The following is a 17,655-nucleotide window of genomic DNA, read 5'->3' as shown; positions in this document are numbered from 1 at the left end:
ATAAGGCTAAGAGATTTGTGTACCTGGAACGTAGCCTGGTTCTGTGTGTCGCCAGTGAGGGGAGCTCGGACTGAGACAGTTCCTGAAGAACTGTCCACTTGGAAATATATGTCAGACTGAGGCAAGCCACTCTGCATTTCATACTGAATCGTGTTGAAGGGAGGCTGAAAAAATGAAATATGTTATTAGATGCGGTTCAACACATCACATGAAATGTATGTGTTGAAAGCAATGAGCAAATATATAACGTTAACACCAGATTACAACCAATAATTGACACAACTTATTCCACCGGGCAAACATGCAACCATGCGGGTAGGATGTAAGAATGGGGTACTCAGTATCAGTCAAGACACCAGGTATTATGGATCAGAAATTACTTACCCTTGTGTCGTTGTCAAAAGCCCGGACCTGAAGTATCGATGTCCCTACTCCGATAGTTTCCAGGATTTCTGTTTCATAGTTGCGTTCACTGAATTGTGGTTCAAATAAGTTCCTCAAGACTCTGATCTTAGCTACTGCCGTAGCACTACGAGGCGGTACACCTCCGTCGTAAGCTACTACTCGTCCTTGGTATATGGTGTGTGTTTCCGCAGTAAGACCAGCCCTGACAGAGATAGTGCCGGTGACGCTGTTCAAGGTGAAGTAGGACGGCATAGAGTCGTCCCCGATTAGGACGTACGATATGTTGGAGAAGGCTGAGCCCTGGGGGTCATTGTCGCGGGCAGACACCTGCATGACGCTGGTTCCAACAAGTATGGTCTCCCTTATGGTTTTTTCGTATGGAACGTCGACAAACTGAGGGCCGAACTGGTTGCGTTCTATAGAGATAGTCACTTGGGCTAACGTTGAGCTCTGCTGGGGAGGCACACCGTCGTCAAAGGCGCGAACATTGAACTGAAAGGCAAAGGAGGGATGTTTTTAACGTTATGATCCACGTTGATTCTTAGATGTTATTGTAAGTTTAATCTTCATTAAATTCATTAAACAGTGTGATTGCAGATTTATGCTAGAAAATCTTACTATAAATCCATTTGCTGCTATTTCTGTGAGAGGACGACCGACAGTGACCACTCCTGTGTCTTTGTTCATATAGAAGTACTGTGTCCCTTCAGGCGGGTTGGCGGACACGATCTCATAGTGAACAGTGTGCTGAAAAGTAATAATGCAGCCATGTGACAGAGGAACACACCTGACGTGATGATGTACAGAGAAGCTGAAACTTATTTACTGTGACACCTTGTAAGACTATATCACTAATACTCACCGAGTCAGCATCAGTGGCTGTAACTTGGAAAAGATTGGCACCAAGAGCAAAGGATTCTGGAATACGTCTCGCATAGGTGTTCTGTGTGAACACTGGGGGGTTAGGGTTACGATTCACCTCAATGGTTAGGTTGGCATAGTCCTTCTGCAGAGGTCTTGCACTGTCGTATGCCATCACACCCAGCTGGAAACGAAAGAAGATAATTATAAGCTTAGTTTCAACACTATGCCAATTTACTTTCAAATGTCAAAAACAGCAAAACACAAACAGAAGCTGATTCAATATCTATCTTACCACATATGATGATGATGTATCTGTGGTTAAAGACGCCGTGACTGTCACAGCTCCTGTTCGGGAGTCCACGGCGAAGTAACCTGGACCAGCAAGGTATCCGATGGTTTCGTACACAATGCGGCCTTGTAGATCCTGGTCTGTAGCCTCCACATTGAAGATGTTGGTGTCGATAGGAATGTTGAAGACGACGTTGGTTTTGTAGGGTTGTCTCACAAAGGTTGGGGCGAAAGAGTCTCGCAGAATGCTAACAATAACCGTTGCTGTGTCTCTCTTGGCGGGTTGTGACTGGTCACTGACGATGACGTTAAACTGATAGACATTAATGGTTCCGCCTTCCAGGAACGTCCTGAGTGAGATTAGTCCTGATGAAGGGCCGAGGTAGAAGATGTCGGAGATGTTCCCCTGAGGAACGATTGAGTAGGCAAGGATATCTTGAGAGTCGGCGTCAGTAGCTGTCAGCTGCTGGACAGATGACCCTAGGCTCAGTGTCTCGGCTATGGTCATTTGATAGATCTCACTGCTGAATACAGGTGGATTCTCATTCCTGATTACCGAGATATTGACCTGTGTCATGGCCGTCTTCAGACCAGTAGTGAACTGACGCGACGCCTTGACGTGGAGCTGAAAGCAGACAAACATTACCAGGTTAGATATAAACTGACGATACCGAAAAACACTGTTCAGGTTATCCCTCTGCTCACGATGATCATTTTAAAATTATTTCCTTTGCTGCTTACATAGTACATGTTGAGTTTGTTGAGGTCACTCCTTAGATCTTTCTTGACCAAGATGGTCCCGGTGGTTGGGTTGATGGTGAAGTAGTCTGGTCCGCTGCTGTACCCAGTCAGGATGTAGCTAACACCAGGCTGCAATAGGATGTCAATATCAGATGGTGTCTAATTATGTGCTGTAATTATTCAAGAGGACTCAAATGACCAATGAATATGAACTCTGAAAACGATGCTATATATAAATTAATCCACCTACCCCAGGCTGTGCGACAGCAGATGTAACTACAGTGTTGACCAGGAGATTCTCGGATATACTGGCAGTGTAGCTGGTGAGGGTGAACTGAAGCGAGTCCGTGTCCCTCAGAATGCTGATTTCAACTGTAGTGGTGCTCTGCAGCTGTGGGAAGCCGCCATCTTGTGCCTGGACAATCAGCTAAAACCAGAAGGGAAAATATGTTTACTTTGTTATGCTGTTAATGAAATCCGCTTCCATTCACTGAATATGCATAACACTAGCGGAATTAAATACCAAAAAACAATAATAAACAATAAAGGCTGTCCGTCCTTACCCTAAATCCAAATATGCCACTGCCATTCACAGGTTTCAGGAGAGTTATCCTTCCATCCACTGGATTGACAAAGAAATAGGTCGTAGCATCTCCATCCCCAATGCCGCTGAAGCTAAAGACGTTGTTGGGAGCGTCAGGGTCGGCGTCTGTAGCGTTGACATCGGCGATGAGTGTACCCACAGCTGTGTTTTCTTGGATGACGGTGCGGATTACATCGTTGTTGGTGAAGACGGGTGGGAAGATGTTCCTTTGGACTGTGATGTCGACTGTAGTTGTTGCACTAAGTGACGGGAAACCGCCATCATTGGCCAGGATCCGCAACTATAAGAAGAATGAAGAAAGAATGATTAATGCATGAGTCACTCTAGGCTTTTTTCTATGTTCAGAACTGAGCAATATATATTTTTGACGTTACTCCACTGGAAATTCATTTACCTTGTACTTTAGAGCAGAATCTTGGGCCAGGTCGACGTTGTTTGCAACACGGATGGTTCCTGTGTCGTCTAGTGTGAAAAGATTTGGCGCCGAATCATCTCCGATAACACTCAGTGTAACTTGATTAAAAGGTGCCTGCGAGTGAAATAAAAACTTACTTTTAGACAACAATATATTTATATAGTACATAAATTTATAAATACATATATGTATCATCGTATTGTTTCCAATTATTTAGATTATCAAGATATTACAAATATTGAGTAAGGAAACCTACTGTAACATCGGCGTCCACAGCAGTGACCTGTAGAATACTAGCACTCGCGGCGAGGGTCCTGGAGATGGTTTTGAAGTATGGCAGGGCCTGAAAGGTGGGGGCGTGGTTGTTCCTCGCTACTGATACCGTCACTGTGGCCGTGTTGATTGCAGCACGTGGAGGGATGCCCATGTCTCGCCCAGTGATGATTAGGGTGTACGCGGAAGGTCTGTTGGCGTCATCAGAAACAGAGCGCAGCAGAGATATTTGACCAGACAGGCTGCCCACTTGGAAATTCTCCTTGGCGGGATCATTGCCAGACAGTGTGTACTCGACCACATTGTTGGGAATCTGAGAATGAAGAAGGTGTTAGCTATTATCTTGTATCAGGGTCTTTTCGGTTTAGCTCTTATCGAAAGGAAATAAAGCTGATTGAATTTTACAAGTCGTCGTAACTTACACTGACATCATTGTCGTTTGCTATAACACTGAAGAAAGACTCCCCAAGGGCTTGATTTTCAGTGATCGCAACATTAGACGATGTTGTCCGGAATTCCGGCGGAAATAGGTTACGAGTGACGTTCACGGACACGACAGTCGTATCTGACAGACTCGGACTGCCACCGTCTTGAGCCATGACACGAATCTTGTAGACGCTGCTGGAATCAGTGTTAATGTTGCCGTTGAGCCTGATAACTCCGGTAGCGCCGTCGATGGTGAAGAGGCTCGGCGCTGCGTCGTCCCCGATAATGGTGAATCTGATCTTGTTGTAAGGGTCCTGAGTGTCAGCGTCTGTGGCGGCTACCTGGACCAGGCTGGTGGACACGGGCGTGTTGGAACTCAGATCGATGGTGTAAGGCTCACTGACGAAGGTTGGGGGGTTCTTGTTGCGGACGACTGTGACTGTCACGGGTACAACAGTACTGTTCCTCGGTGGACTTCCGCCATCTCGAGCGATAACACTGAACTGAAAATACAATACACCAGAAAGTGATAAATTGATAATAATATGACACACTTTCGGAATTAATATGAAACAGGTTATAATTTATAAGTGTGTATATACACTGTAAATGAAAAAAAACTATAACTTAAAACAATACATGATGTTATTTATATCGTTATGTGTGGATCTCCTGTCACTTACTGTAAATGAGCTCTGCGACTCTCCAACGAGATTCTTTCTGACACTGATCTGACCTGAGACCTCGTCCAGGTAAAACTGATCCACGGGCGAGGCAAAGTAGTAGCGAACTGCATTGTAGGGAACCTGGAAGATAGGAGGAGTTTTACACACACATACCAATGGGTATTTTCCTGGATCAACATTGTTTAGTTTCACGGGTAGAATATGCTTATATCTGGTCTACTCACTGTGATATCAGCGTCGTTGGCAGCAACATTGATGAAACTGGTTCCTGGAGCGGTAGTTTCCTGAATGGTGATGTCGTAGGATTGTCTTAGGAAGCTGGGGTCGTGCAGGTTGCGGTTGACAATGACGGAGACGAGTGCTGTTGCTGTGAGACGTGGATTACCACCGTCACGAGCGCGGATTCTTACCTGAAATGTTAAAGGGTGAATGACAGCGAAGTACATTAACAGGGGAATTGATTAAACAGAATTTAAATGTATTTGCATAAAGACACTTACTGGGTAGATTAGTTCCGATTCCATTAGGACGCTCTGCGTCAGTCTGATCTGACCGGACTGAGCCTCAACTGTGAAAAACACGGGGGACACATCGTCGCCGATGACGTCGTATTCGATGGTGTTGTAAGGAGCCCTGATGTCCGAGTCCTGAGCGTCTAAGTCGTAAACGACAGCCCCTACTGGCAAGGTTCTGTTGATGTAGGTACTATACGGCTGGCCAATGAAGAATGGTGGGTTGCGGTTCCTGACGACATTGATGGTGACGGTAGCCGCGTTGGCGCTGGAGAGGGAAGGTACGCCGGTGTCTGTGGCGTCAACGTTGAACTGTAACGACAAAATGACATTAAAGATACATATGAAAAATAACTGATATAACTGGGTATACACGTTTACCTGCCTTTGCCGTTACTGAACCTACGGTAAGACGTAATGGCGGAAGTACTAGCCATAGGAGTATTTAAATAAATTAACTTACAGTATAAATTGTAGCCTGGGTGTTGTCGGTCATGAGAGACTGTCGGAGGGTTACAACTCCGCTGACCGAGTCGATGATGAAGTAGTTGCGTCCCCGAGAACTTGAGCTGCCTTGGCTGATGCTGAATCGGGATACATTGTGTGGGGCCTGGAATATTGGTGTTTGGAAGGATGAAACTCCTGTTCAAATGTTCCATGTGAGTTGTACAGGTTTAACTTACAGAGGTGCTGACAAGTCCGATATATATAACATTGCAAAACTTACCCTTGTGTCTGCGTCCGTAGCCAGCACTCTGACGAGACTGACTCCAAGTCCAGTCGTTTCCAAGATGGTTTCTTCATAGCGAGCTGGGTTAAACACTGGGGCGTAGAGGTTGCGCTGAACGTTGATGTTGACAAGTACAGTTGCACTTCTGGCTGGAGAGCCGCCATCACGTGCTTCCACTCTCAGCTGGAGAGGAATAGTGACAATACAGATGACGTATTCATTTCACATGTCCTCCAAGATAGTGGAAGTATTCATGGTTGTATTAAAACAACATCTTGGTGGCAAACTTACCCTGTAAAACGTTAACGTGTCGCTCCTGAGGTCTCTCTGTATAAACACAGAACCAGTCTGGTTGATGCCGAAGTATGTTGTAGCCAGGTCGTCACCAACAGCTCGTAGAGTCACAGTGTTGAAGGGACTCTGGAAATATACATTCCAGCAGTTTTCATCCATTGTATATTTATATTACTACAATAATTAGGGCAGCGAGATTCTATGGTTAAGTTAGGGGGAGATGCACATTGTCAAAAGAAACTCACCACAGTGTCCGCATCGGAGACGGTGAGCTGGGTGATGACAGCCCCGACACTACGCATCTCTGGAAGAGTGACTTCGTACTGAGATTGAAAGAAGCGTGGAGGATGGATGTTCCGTGTCACTTGGATTCGAACCTGGGCTTCCTCCGATGTTAATGGTGGGATCCCAGTGTCGGAAGCTCTAACCACCATCTGTAATATTGTGACATTTCGGTACATATGTACAAATATGTCTGTAGACGTCACAATATTCTTATTATGAATGATTGCGCAATACCGTTATAGACATTCATATTTCGTTCCGTGTAGTTTTAAAAAACGAGTAAATTCCATTTTATGTCAACGTGCATCGAAAGGTTTAATACAATGTAATATGATATAACAATGATAATAAATAAATAATGCACTTACCGTGTAAACGGAGTTCTGGGTTGTGTCGAGGGTGAGCGACTTTTTCACTGAGACATCACCCGATACGCCGTCAAGGAAGAAGAACTCGTCAGCCAGTGAGTTCGGACTACTAGTTAAGAAACGGATATCATTGTGGGGAGAACTTAAATCGGCATCAGTAGCACTGATAGTTGCTACAACCGTTCCCAGTGGAGTCGTGTCGGGTATGACCTTCTCATACAGTGTAGGGGAGATAACTGGCGCATTGAGATTCCTCCTGATGGTGACAGTGACAACAGTAGTGTTGCTTCGTGGAATAGGTTGACCATTATCGTAGGCTCGAACCCTGACGTAGAATGTACTCTCAGCTACGCCAGCCAATGACTGCGATATGGATAGTGTTCCCGTGGTCTGCGCAATATTAAAATATACAGGGGCAGCGTCGTCTCCTATTATTTCATAGTTGACACGTTCAAAAGTATTCTGCAGATCATTATCCAAAGCTGTAACTGTCACCACTGAAGAACCTATTACGAGATTCTCCGAGATTGAACGAGAATATGGAGAATCCACGAAAAAAGGAGTAAACTTATTACGCTGGACATTAACCAGCACCGTGGCCGTGTTGGCGGCTGGTCTTTGAGGTTGGGCATCGTCTGTGACGCGGACTAGAACGGTGTATTGAAGCGCTGTGTCCTGAAGGAGAGAGGTCTTCAGTCGGATGTGACCACTATTTGCGTCAACTGAGAAGTAGGTCAAGGCCGAAGTGTCTCCAACCAGACTGTAAACCTCTGTATTGTAGGGAGCCTGTAAGTGAAAAACATCCATATTTATGAAGCAAGCTTTGAAGTAATATTCTGAATGGGTTTTTTTCGGTACGTTTACGAGCATATTGATATTTAGTCAATGAGCTTACCGATGCATCGTTATCCGTGGCGGACACTTGGAATACAGGAGTGTCGAAGTCGGCACTCTCGAAAATGGTGGTTGCAGCAGTGTAGACGGGCCCAGATGGGCTGACCCAAGCTGGTGCGAATAGGTTACGATCCACTGTCAGCGTTACAACTTCGTAAGTATTCCTTGAAGGGTTGCCACCGTCGTGGGCCATTACACGGAGTCTGTAGGAGGGGGAAGTATCGCTGGAAATAGAAGCACGAGCCGCTATCTCTCCAGTAACGGGATTGATACTGAAGAAGTTGGGAGCGTTGTCGTCACCGATCATACTGTACTGCACTACGTTGTAGGGAGCCTGTGGAGACAAATTGAGATATATTTTAGATGGTTTAGGAATACATCATCATGAACATCATCTGCTTGTTTTCAGTGCTTCAGATGTGCCCATTCAAGAGCCATGAAGGTAGTACACACCCTAAGATCGTCATCATTGGCTGTGACTGTGAAGACCTTTGTTCCCACAGTGGTGGCTGGAGAAATAGTTTCCGAGTATGGAGTGTTGGCAAATACCGGACCGAACTGATTTCTGATCACGTAGATGTTGACAATCGTAGGTAAAGTGGCCCTGAGCGAGACTGGCACACCCTTGTCCTGAGCAGCGATGGTGAGCTGAAACAGTAGAAGTAATATATATACGTTCAATGCATAAACATAAATGCATAAAGATTTAACTGTCTTTTGGCTACATCATGATGTAGAAGTATCGTATCTTGTGACGCCCAGTACAATCAACCTACCGTGTATTTGTCGTTGTTGGCTGTTGTGTCGTCAATGAGGGAGCGCCGAACAGAGATATCACCAGTCACAACGTTAATGTAGAAGTATTCCAGAGCTCGGGCGGTTCCCACTCCACTATACACAATGGCATTGTTTGGAGACTGGAATAAAACCCAAACATATGTTTACAAATGTACAGCATGGTCTTTCATCGGTTCATTCAGAAGGTAACAAATCGAAATATATGACATCCGAAACATTTACATCGCAGGCCACTCACCATAAGATCGGAGTCCGTGGCTCGGGCTGTGACTATAGTGTCTCCCAGGTTTTGAGTTTCGAGTATAGTGATGTTGTAGGACAGAGCATTGAACACAGGTGCTGCAAGGTTCCTATTGACAGTAACAGTCACAACTGTCATGTCACTTTTAGGGGGAGATCCGCTGTCCTCGACCCGGACTAACACTCTGTACTCTGTGGTAGAATCCGTTGCTACACTAGCCCTCAGTGTAATCAGTCCCGTGGCACTGTCAATGCTGAAGAAGGAAGGTGCAGTGTCGATGCCAATGATGCTGTAGCTGATGTCTCCGAACGAGGCTTGTGTGTCAGGATCCACAGCGTTGATCTGAATGACAGACGAACCAACGACCAGATCCTGGCCGATGGACCTGCCGTAAGGTTCACCGACGAAGGAGGGGCCGTTTTGGTTGCGGACGACGTTGATGATAACGCTCGCATCGCTAGATGCAGTTTTCGTTGGTGTACCACGATCAGTTGCTCGAGCAGAGAACTGAAGCCGATATATACATTTCTGTTTAGAACCTGATATTTGGTTTTTAATATATTTTAAGTATATCGTCAGCGTCATTTAACAGATATTGTCGATTAGTAAAGACCAGTCTGTACTTACAACGTATTGATTAGGAGCCGATGTGTCTGAAGTGAGGGGAGTCCTGACGCTGATTTCACCAGTGACCTCATTAATCTGGAAGTGTGATAACACTGCAGCACTTCCGGTCAGCTGGTAATGGACGACGTTATGCGGAGTGTGCAGGTCACGATCGGTTGCGGTCACTGACAAGAATGGTACACCTAGAGCTTGCGTTTCAAGTACGTTGGTAGTGAAGGTTTGACTCTGCCATTCAGGTGCGAAGAAATTCCTCTGAACCCTCACTATGACGACTGAAGTAGCACTTCTGGCTGGGGAACCATTGTCAGAGGCGACAATTCGAACCTTAAAAAGACAGTTATGTGCACTTTATTTTCAGCATTGATACCCAATAGATATGAAAGGTAAAACTGGAGCATGGATACTGACAGTACTCTTGACGGCCTGCAATGAGAATATACTTACACTGTATCTGTCGACGTTCTCTGACTGTAAAGAAGCTTGAGTTGAGATGAGTCCAGTGATGGGGTTGATGCTAAAGAAGCTCCCGGCCGAATCATCACCAATAACAGTGTATCTGATCTGGTTGAACTGGGGCTGCAAATACATACATCAGCATTAAACAATCATAGACATTTTCATATAATGTAGATAACTGATGACAAAATCACACACCGCGTTACTCGCTTAAACGAATGCTTACATTTGAGTCTGAGTCAGTTGCTGAGATCTGGATCACAGAAGATCCGACGGCCGATGTTTCTGGAATAGAGACGCTGTAGCTTGAGTTGAAGAAGATTGGAGGATTCTGGTTGCGGGAGATTGTCACTGTGACCACAGCACTGGCTTGACTCACAAGGGGAACAGGGAGACCGCTATCCTGAGCGGACACATTCACCTGGAATGTGTTGGTGGTGGTGTCAGTTGGGGAGCGTTTCAGGGATATTTCTCCACTTGCAGTGATAGCGAAATAGTTGACAGCGTTCTGGTTTCCGATGATGGTATACGTCACTTGATTGTGGGGGGCTAGGACATCACTGTCTACTGCCTGGACCTTCACTATGGAAGTAGCCAGTGGAAAGTTCTCCACAACTGTCGCTGCCAGTGATGTTTGCACAAATGTGGGGCGGTTGAGATTTCGGTTGACTATGATTGTTGCTGTTGCAGTTGTTGCAAAGCTTCCACCATCAGTAGCCACAACTCGTAACTGAAAAACAAAGGACCCATAATATTATCCTGATTACTGTTAAATAGAACATGAGTATCTACGATCTGAACAATACATGTTGTATTTCGGAAGACTCACCACGTAGGACAGGCTTGAATCCTTTGTCAAAGTATCCTTCACAATGACCAAGCCGCTGTTAGCACTATCGAGTCGGAAGAATGAAGGCGCATTGCCATCCCCAACGAGTGAATAAGAAATGACGTTGTACGGTGGCTGTGTATCCCCATCAGAGGCCGCCATGGTCAACACACTACCACCAACACCTAGGGTTTGATCAATGGAGGCCCGATAGCCGGCACTGTTGAAGACTGGGGCCAGGGTGTTCCTCACTACGTTGATGTTCATGGTTGCTGTGCCCGATAACGGTGGGGTGCCAAAGTCGGTGGCCATCACCACGACCTGGTAGCTGCTGGCTCCTGACGTATCTGTGTTAAAAGACTGTCCCAGATGAAGCTGGCCGTTGTTTGGGTTGATGTAAAACAGGTTTCTGCCCTGAGAGGGAACAACGTTGCTGATGGTGTAGGAGATGCGACTGTTGGCCATGTTCTGTGGAAAGAACAATACAGTTGCTTTTAACCATATCCAATGGTACTGCACCAATTTCAGTCAGTGGACTGTATACTGTGACGCTATACTTACAGCAGGGTCATTGTCTACGGCTGCGGCTGTTGTAAGGACGTCCCCCACACGGGTACTCTCCTGCACTGTTATAGAGTTGACGGACAAACTCACCACTGGAGCATTGTCGTTTCGATCCTGAAAGTCATTCATGAAACAGTCATTAAAGAGTACAAGAATAATGTGTGATTTTCTCATTTAAATCAATTTCAGTTTAGTTCATCAACAGGCAGATAACTTACGATGACGGATGCTCTGACAGTCGCGGTGGATGATGGGAGGAACGAGTTGATTCCATCTGCTGTTGTTACGAAGAACTCGTAAAAATTAGTTCTTTCGTAATCAAGTGGTTGTCGAGTGTATATCTCGCCATTTTGTGAGATTGTGAAGTTGCTAGCTCCGCTGCCGACCAGTTGGTAGACGATGTTGTCGACCGAGTCTGCGTCTTCAGCCTGTTCACATTCAAATCAGGGATAATTATTAAAATGCATAACACATAAGTTGAAGGGTTTATGTTAATCAATATAATCATAATTTGTGTAATGTTTGTGAAATGGAATAAAGCCTTAACTTCAAAGTTGTGCGTGTTACAAACTATATTCTACCAGGAAACCCACCTTAATAGTAGTAACAAGATAGTTGGCCTCATTCTCCGGAACCTTGGGCTCATACAGTGACTTTACAAAGATGGGAACATTGTCTTGTTTGTCTTGGACGTTGATGGTGACGGTGGTAGTGCCACTGCGGCTGTCGACAGCAGAATCACGGGCAATGACAAGAACGTAATGCACCTTCTGAGTCTCGTAATCCAAAGCTTCGGTCGTGGTGATCTCCCCTGATTGGGAGTTGATCGTAAATCTGAAAATAGTCAGGGAAAGGTAATAACAACTTATTCCATTCTTGCTGTTCTTGGATGACGGTATAATTGTATCATTTCAATTAATTTAAATATACTTCATCACAAGTGTTGTACTTACTTTTCAGCACTCAGTGAGTAGAACATCTGACTGTTCACTGTGCCTGGCTCATCTTGGTCGTTTGCCTGCATAGAGACACATTCCCAAATATATCAGTTTGTACTTTTACACTACATGTTAATGGAATTCGAAGGTCATTATCACTGAATGAGAATGAAAATATTCTGAAAACTATAGCATACCGATACACTGCCAACAGCCGCGTTGATAACATTCTCATCAACAGAGAAGGAGTATTGCTGATTGAGGAAGATAGGGTTGTTGTCGTTGATGTCGGTGACCACGATGCTGAGAGTCGTTGTTGCAGTCTGATAGCAAGAAGAGCGAGATGTGAAAAGCATCTAGTATCAACATGTAACAGGTGTATGGAATAGTTACACTTCATGCATGGTAGACCAGTGAAGGTCGCGGGATAGAATAGGCCTTCAGCTGCCCATGCTTGCCATAAAAAGTGACTGTGCTTGTCGTAGGAGGCGACTAACGGGATCGGGTGGTCAGGCTCGCTGACTTGGTCGACACATGTCATCGGTTCCCAATTGCGCAGATCGATACTGATGCTGTTGATCACTGGAGTGTCTGGTCCAGACACGATTATTTACAGACCGCCGCCACATAACTGGAATATTGCTGAGTGCAGCGTAAAACTAAACTCACTCATTCACTCACTCATACGTACTAGTATATACTGACAACTGTGTAAATATGATCCCTTATATAATTAGTTAGTTATTGATATACATGTATATGTATACCATACACGCCCTTACCCTGCTTGAGGAGTCCGACACAGAGACCAACAGGGAATAGTTCGGGCGACGCTCTCGGTCGAGACGGATTCTCGATCTCACAATACCGCTGTAACAAAACAGTTTGTATGTATAGAGTAGCATGTTTCAGGGCAGGCATCATGGAAAAAACATATATTGTGTCTGTGACATGTTTTGAAAATACATTTTATGGTAATGAGGCAGAAGTAGAAAATATGCATCTTGTGCTAAAGTAGATAATAAAATGCGGTTTACTCACTTGTTTTGCTCAATGGTGAAATCTAAGTTACTGTTGCCTGAGATGATGCTGTACGTCAGTATGTCGTTGTCGATATCAGTTGCCTGGCAAGGGGAAGACAGTTCATTAGAATATTGTTTTGAGATGTGTATCTCTTCTGGTTAAATAAGAAGTGTAACCCATCACAGCGTAATTGGTGAATGTTGCGCGACTTAGACTACAACACAATACATACCGGAACAGAAAATATAGATGTATCTATGGGAACGCCTTCGCTGATGTAGAGGTTGTAGTTGGGGGATGGAATTGATGGACCCTCGTTGCCAGTCCTAGTGACGTTGACAATGACAGCGGTTTGTGCCGACTTCTGTTCCCCATCGGGGGCGTTGTCAGTAGCTTGTACTGACAGAGTGTAGATGGTGTTCCGAACTACGCTCCCCACAATCTGAATACTTCCAGATGCACTGTCAACTTGGAACTTGCCATCTCCGTCACCACTGACGCTAACGAGGGAGTACGTGATGGCGCCATTGACTCCTGTGTCGTCATCAGTTGCAACAACCTGAACAATAGGATAACGTTAGTATGAGACCTAGTGATACTGCAGATAAAATGAGCAGGTTACACCCTCAAAACTTTATGAAATGAACAAAAAAAAGTATATAGCCAAAGTTATTTAGTATTTGGCATTTTTTAGTATTGTGCTTCACGGCAGATTTTTGTAACTTACCGTAAGGATGGTTTGGGGATTGCGGGAGTAGTCTCCCTCTCCGACCTTGATGATGGATGTTGTTGCCGGGAAGACCGGGCCGTAGTCGTTTCTGTTGAACACGTTGATAGTCAGAGAAACTGTTGATGATCGTTTCTCTACAGTGCTTGCTTCGGCAACAATCACCTGAAAAACGACGATATACCATGAACTCAGATTTGTAAATGTTTCGGCTGTTGGTATCCCCATTTTTCACAGGACGTTGGTCATTTCTGTATGAAGACATATCGGTAACATGATCTACTACTCACAGAGAAGGAGACAACAGGGGTTGTTTCAAAGTCCAGGCTGTTGGTGTTGAGACTGATATATCCGTTGGTGTTGACGCTGAAGATACTTGTTCCCTGTACGCTAAACGTGTATGACTGGCTAGGGTCAGACGCAAGCTGGAAGTACAACAAGATCATTGGATGGAAAGGGAATCAAAATAACGTTTAGGCATTTTTCAATGCGTGTGTGTTGTTTTCCTTGAATTGGTTTAGTTCGGTACAACTCACCACGTCGCTGTCCGTTACTTGAAGTTGGAATAGCTGTGAGTTAGACAGGTCGGTCACCAGTGTTCCTACTGCGGAGTTCTCGAAGATGTAGCCGGTCAAACTCCCGGTTGATGACGTCACAGATGGGGCAAAGAGGTTGGCTGCGTTGATGGACAAGACAATCTGGGCCCGTTCATATCGCCTTCTATCTGACTGTTCTTCGGCCTTCGCACACAAACATTTACATAATAATTAGTACTGGCTGGCGTAAAGATTAGTCTGAATCATATTGATGTATGGTATAATGGAACACATACAGTGAGATTTGTTTCTTTGGTTCGTCATCTACATTAAACAGACTTACCCTTAGTACTATGGTGAGAGTCTGTGTTGAGAGTCTACTAATACTCTGTATCTGGTTAATAACGGCCGTGTACATGTCTGACCCCGGGGACGGGTTCTGGGTGTTGACGGTAAACATGCTGGTGTATCCCGACGGGATTGCTGCAAAACATTGCAAGAATATTAAAAATCAATGACAAATGCCGCGCATAATTTAACTATTGACGCTAATAAGGGCTGCGATGACGTCTCCGTAATGATTATTCATTAAAGATCACTTTGAAGTTTCTTACTCTGGACAGACTCTACATTAAATTTCTTACTCTCTTGGATGAAGAATCTGATTGGAGAGTTCAGTGTGTCCTGGTCCTTGGCTTGAATGCTAACGGCCTGCTGTGTGGGGGTGGTGGCGGGAGATGGGAAGAACGTCAACTGGCCAGTCTGAAGAAAAACGTTCAGCATAAAAAATAGTCAGACGGTACTCAGTCAAATAAGCTCTTATGTTTCAGAGAGATATGACAACTACTGACCAGTTCATTGGAGGTGATGGTGGCAGTATAGCGAGGGTTGTAACAGATGCCGTCGTAACGAGCACAGGATGAGTATTCAAAGACGGGGGCCAAATCATCTCCGTCGGTGATGTCGATCCTCAGAGTTGTAAATGACGACTTACGGTTGGCTAGGGGGAACGCTCGATCCTTAAAGAAACGAAATACATTACGAACCACAATAGATATACCAACATATAGTATTTGATATCAATATGGTATAACAGTGCTCTGCTTCTTATAACAGCGTTCTGCATCTTATAGCACTGTTCTGCAGCTTACCGAGGCTGAGACGTTAAGGATGTAGTATGCCTGGTTCAGAGCGCTTAGTTCTTCAAAGTCTAGACCACCTGTCACGGTCACATAACCCTCGCTGGGACGACTAATCTGGAATACCGTGCTGCCATCAGTCTGAAAACAACAAGAGTGAGCATGACGACAATGAAATCCATAATGACATAGAATGAAACCATTAAACTGGATGTTAAGTACGTGACTCAGAAAGAAGCATTTACTGAATAAAAGATCATTTGTAGCAGTAAAGTTCATAGCAAGTGTACGTCATAATGAATATGTCTCACCTGTTCGCCTGATCCAGGCACAATTCCAAAATCAATATTCTTGTTTGCTCCAAAATCAAGGTCGGTGGCAGAAAGTCCTTGGAAGACAGTCGTTCCAATTGGCGCAAGCTGAAAAGAGAACGTGCAGCGATACCAACGAGCAGGAACACTTCTTGAGATACCTTTCCTTATTAGTAATGAGCATTTTCTGTTCAAACTGATCCCATACATACCTCGCTGACTGAAATAGTATAGGGGGCACCGACAAAGACGGGGGCGTTGTCGTTAGTGTCCTCAATTGCAACTCGTAGTGGATAGTACCGTATAGTTGGTGAGATGAGTGAGTTGCATTCCATCACGAATTCGAACACATTTTGATCGTCAAGACTGGAAGGTGATGCGCCCTGAAACACATACCATAAAGGTTTATATTCGCATGGGATCAACACAATAGGTTTAATGACGGGTCTGGGAACATTAAACACAATGTATCTATTAATTGGTTCATATAACGTCAACATTAACGTGAAATCTGATTCATGTTGTGACTTATAAACGTATCACGTAGTGCATACATCTCTGTCGAGTGCCCGAAATAGACGAAGATAAATCCCGCTTTGGAAGTCTTCCAGTCGAAAATAATCGTTGGGGTCGATCCCGGCTACTCTCCTTGATAGTATGAGGGATACAGTAGATCCTACAGAGCCGTATATCCGTATCCGGGCCATGTGAAAGTCGGGGTTAGCCTGCAGATCTGAAAACAGAATCAAGACGATAACAGCAAAAGAAAGTAAAAGATACAATATGCAGGTTTGTGTATCTTTATAAATATAACACTGACGTTTTAATAACACGGTTTTTTTTCATTTACGTACCTGCTTCTGTGGCCTCCAGAACTGACACTGTTAGAGTCGAGATTCCGCCAGAATCTATCGGTGTGCAGGCTGTAATGATACACATAGAAAATAGAATTAGAAAACAGTATCCAAATGTATTCAAGTGTTCACGATCCATAGATATATAGAAGAAATTTTAAGAATGATTCCAGTCTCGATAATCGTGTTAAAGAACCACTTATGTAAGAAACAAATACACATAAACCAAACCATGACTCACGTTCTTGTGATAAGGCTGTGCCTAGTATGATGAGTAACAGCGACAAGGCGGTTAAGTCGGACATCCGTAGAGTCCTCATTCTGTGGAGTTTGGGCTTAGCCCTGCAATGTGAAAACGTAACAGTCTGTAAACACGTTCCCAAGTCAAGTTCCACACCGGGTAAGGGTAAGTGTGTCAGGTAAACGAAACAGGCCCAACGAAAGTGGTCGATCTGACTACGACATTCTAACCGGCTCACTAAATAGTGTAACCATGAAAGGTGGGTGCCGCTTAAACAGGATTGGCTGTTAATCTATTTCCTGTGCTCCTATTGGCTGAAAATTAAATAATAGGCCTAATCACAGTTTTAATCCGTTATTATGCCCCGAGCTTACAGTTTTTTCCTACTACATTTGTAATTATCGTCTTTAGACTGCAGACTGCGTTAATCCCTCATTGCCTATGGACATCTCTGAAACAATGGTCTTGATTTCAAGGGTAGACGGGTATACATGTACGAGGCTTTGATGTGTTACTTACAGCTATTACATCATGTCTTATCTTAGTTCACAACTATTAATAAAATAATTTAGGCTCTTTCTGTGAC

General features: G+C 44.5%; 1 protein-coding gene across 1 annotated transcript in view; it reads right to left on the bottom strand.

Annotated features, from left to right (window-relative positions):
- LOC137284029 (uncharacterized) overlaps window positions 1-17,148 on the bottom strand; it is a 47,802-nt gene extending 30,654 nt beyond the window's left edge. The window contains exons 1-47 of the mRNA XM_067815689.1: window positions 17,070-17,148; window positions 16,829-16,897; window positions 16,655-16,707; window positions 16,187-16,357; window positions 15,975-16,082; window positions 15,676-15,804; window positions 15,376-15,543; window positions 15,169-15,286; window positions 14,868-15,007; window positions 14,525-14,728; window positions 14,279-14,413; window positions 13,989-14,153; window positions 13,494-13,820; window positions 13,280-13,362; window positions 13,048-13,108; window positions 12,436-12,594; window positions 12,254-12,318; window positions 11,894-12,134; window positions 11,519-11,728; window positions 11,298-11,414; window positions 10,737-11,204; window positions 10,134-10,637; window positions 9,896-10,027; window positions 9,452-9,775; window positions 8,822-9,331; window positions 8,562-8,702; window positions 8,239-8,433; window positions 7,787-8,119; window positions 6,892-7,677; window positions 6,484-6,672; window positions 6,236-6,364; window positions 5,942-6,127; window positions 5,678-5,824; window positions 5,203-5,526; window positions 4,927-5,112; window positions 4,700-4,822; window positions 4,013-4,519; window positions 3,574-3,903; window positions 3,297-3,431; window positions 2,862-3,182; window positions 2,549-2,725; window positions 2,299-2,427; window positions 1,562-2,182; window positions 1,268-1,450; window positions 1,024-1,152; window positions 385-897; window positions 24-164 (exon numbers count right to left, since the gene is read on the bottom strand). Of these exons, the coding sequence (XP_067671790.1) occupies window positions 24-164; window positions 385-897; window positions 1,024-1,152; window positions 1,268-1,450; window positions 1,562-2,182; window positions 2,299-2,427; window positions 2,549-2,725; window positions 2,862-3,182; window positions 3,297-3,431; window positions 3,574-3,903; window positions 4,013-4,519; window positions 4,700-4,822; window positions 4,927-5,112; window positions 5,203-5,526; window positions 5,678-5,824; window positions 5,942-6,127; window positions 6,236-6,364; window positions 6,484-6,672; window positions 6,892-7,677; window positions 7,787-8,119; window positions 8,239-8,433; window positions 8,562-8,702; window positions 8,822-9,331; window positions 9,452-9,775; window positions 9,896-10,027; window positions 10,134-10,637; window positions 10,737-11,204; window positions 11,298-11,414; window positions 11,519-11,728; window positions 11,894-12,134; window positions 12,254-12,318; window positions 12,436-12,594; window positions 13,048-13,108; window positions 13,280-13,362; window positions 13,494-13,820; window positions 13,989-14,153; window positions 14,279-14,413; window positions 14,525-14,728; window positions 14,868-15,007; window positions 15,169-15,286; window positions 15,376-15,543; window positions 15,676-15,804; window positions 15,975-16,082; window positions 16,187-16,357; window positions 16,655-16,707; window positions 16,829-16,897; window positions 17,070-17,148 (10,665 nt within the window). The remainder of the gene's footprint in view (window positions 1-23; window positions 165-384; window positions 898-1,023; window positions 1,153-1,267; window positions 1,451-1,561; window positions 2,183-2,298; window positions 2,428-2,548; window positions 2,726-2,861; window positions 3,183-3,296; window positions 3,432-3,573; window positions 3,904-4,012; window positions 4,520-4,699; window positions 4,823-4,926; window positions 5,113-5,202; window positions 5,527-5,677; window positions 5,825-5,941; window positions 6,128-6,235; window positions 6,365-6,483; window positions 6,673-6,891; window positions 7,678-7,786; window positions 8,120-8,238; window positions 8,434-8,561; window positions 8,703-8,821; window positions 9,332-9,451; window positions 9,776-9,895; window positions 10,028-10,133; window positions 10,638-10,736; window positions 11,205-11,297; window positions 11,415-11,518; window positions 11,729-11,893; window positions 12,135-12,253; window positions 12,319-12,435; window positions 12,595-13,047; window positions 13,109-13,279; window positions 13,363-13,493; window positions 13,821-13,988; window positions 14,154-14,278; window positions 14,414-14,524; window positions 14,729-14,867; window positions 15,008-15,168; window positions 15,287-15,375; window positions 15,544-15,675; window positions 15,805-15,974; window positions 16,083-16,186; window positions 16,358-16,654; window positions 16,708-16,828; window positions 16,898-17,069) is intronic.
- Window positions 17,149-17,655: the final 507 nt, after the last annotated feature.

Source organism: Haliotis asinina, chromosome 5 (genome assembly GCF_037392515.1).
Source record: "Haliotis asinina isolate JCU_RB_2024 chromosome 5, JCU_Hal_asi_v2, whole genome shotgun sequence".
NCBI lineage: Eukaryota > Metazoa > Mollusca > Gastropoda > Lepetellida > Haliotidae > Haliotis > Haliotis asinina.
Note: the sequence above shows the minus strand (reverse complement) of the source record. Positions and strands in the feature narration are given on the sequence as shown.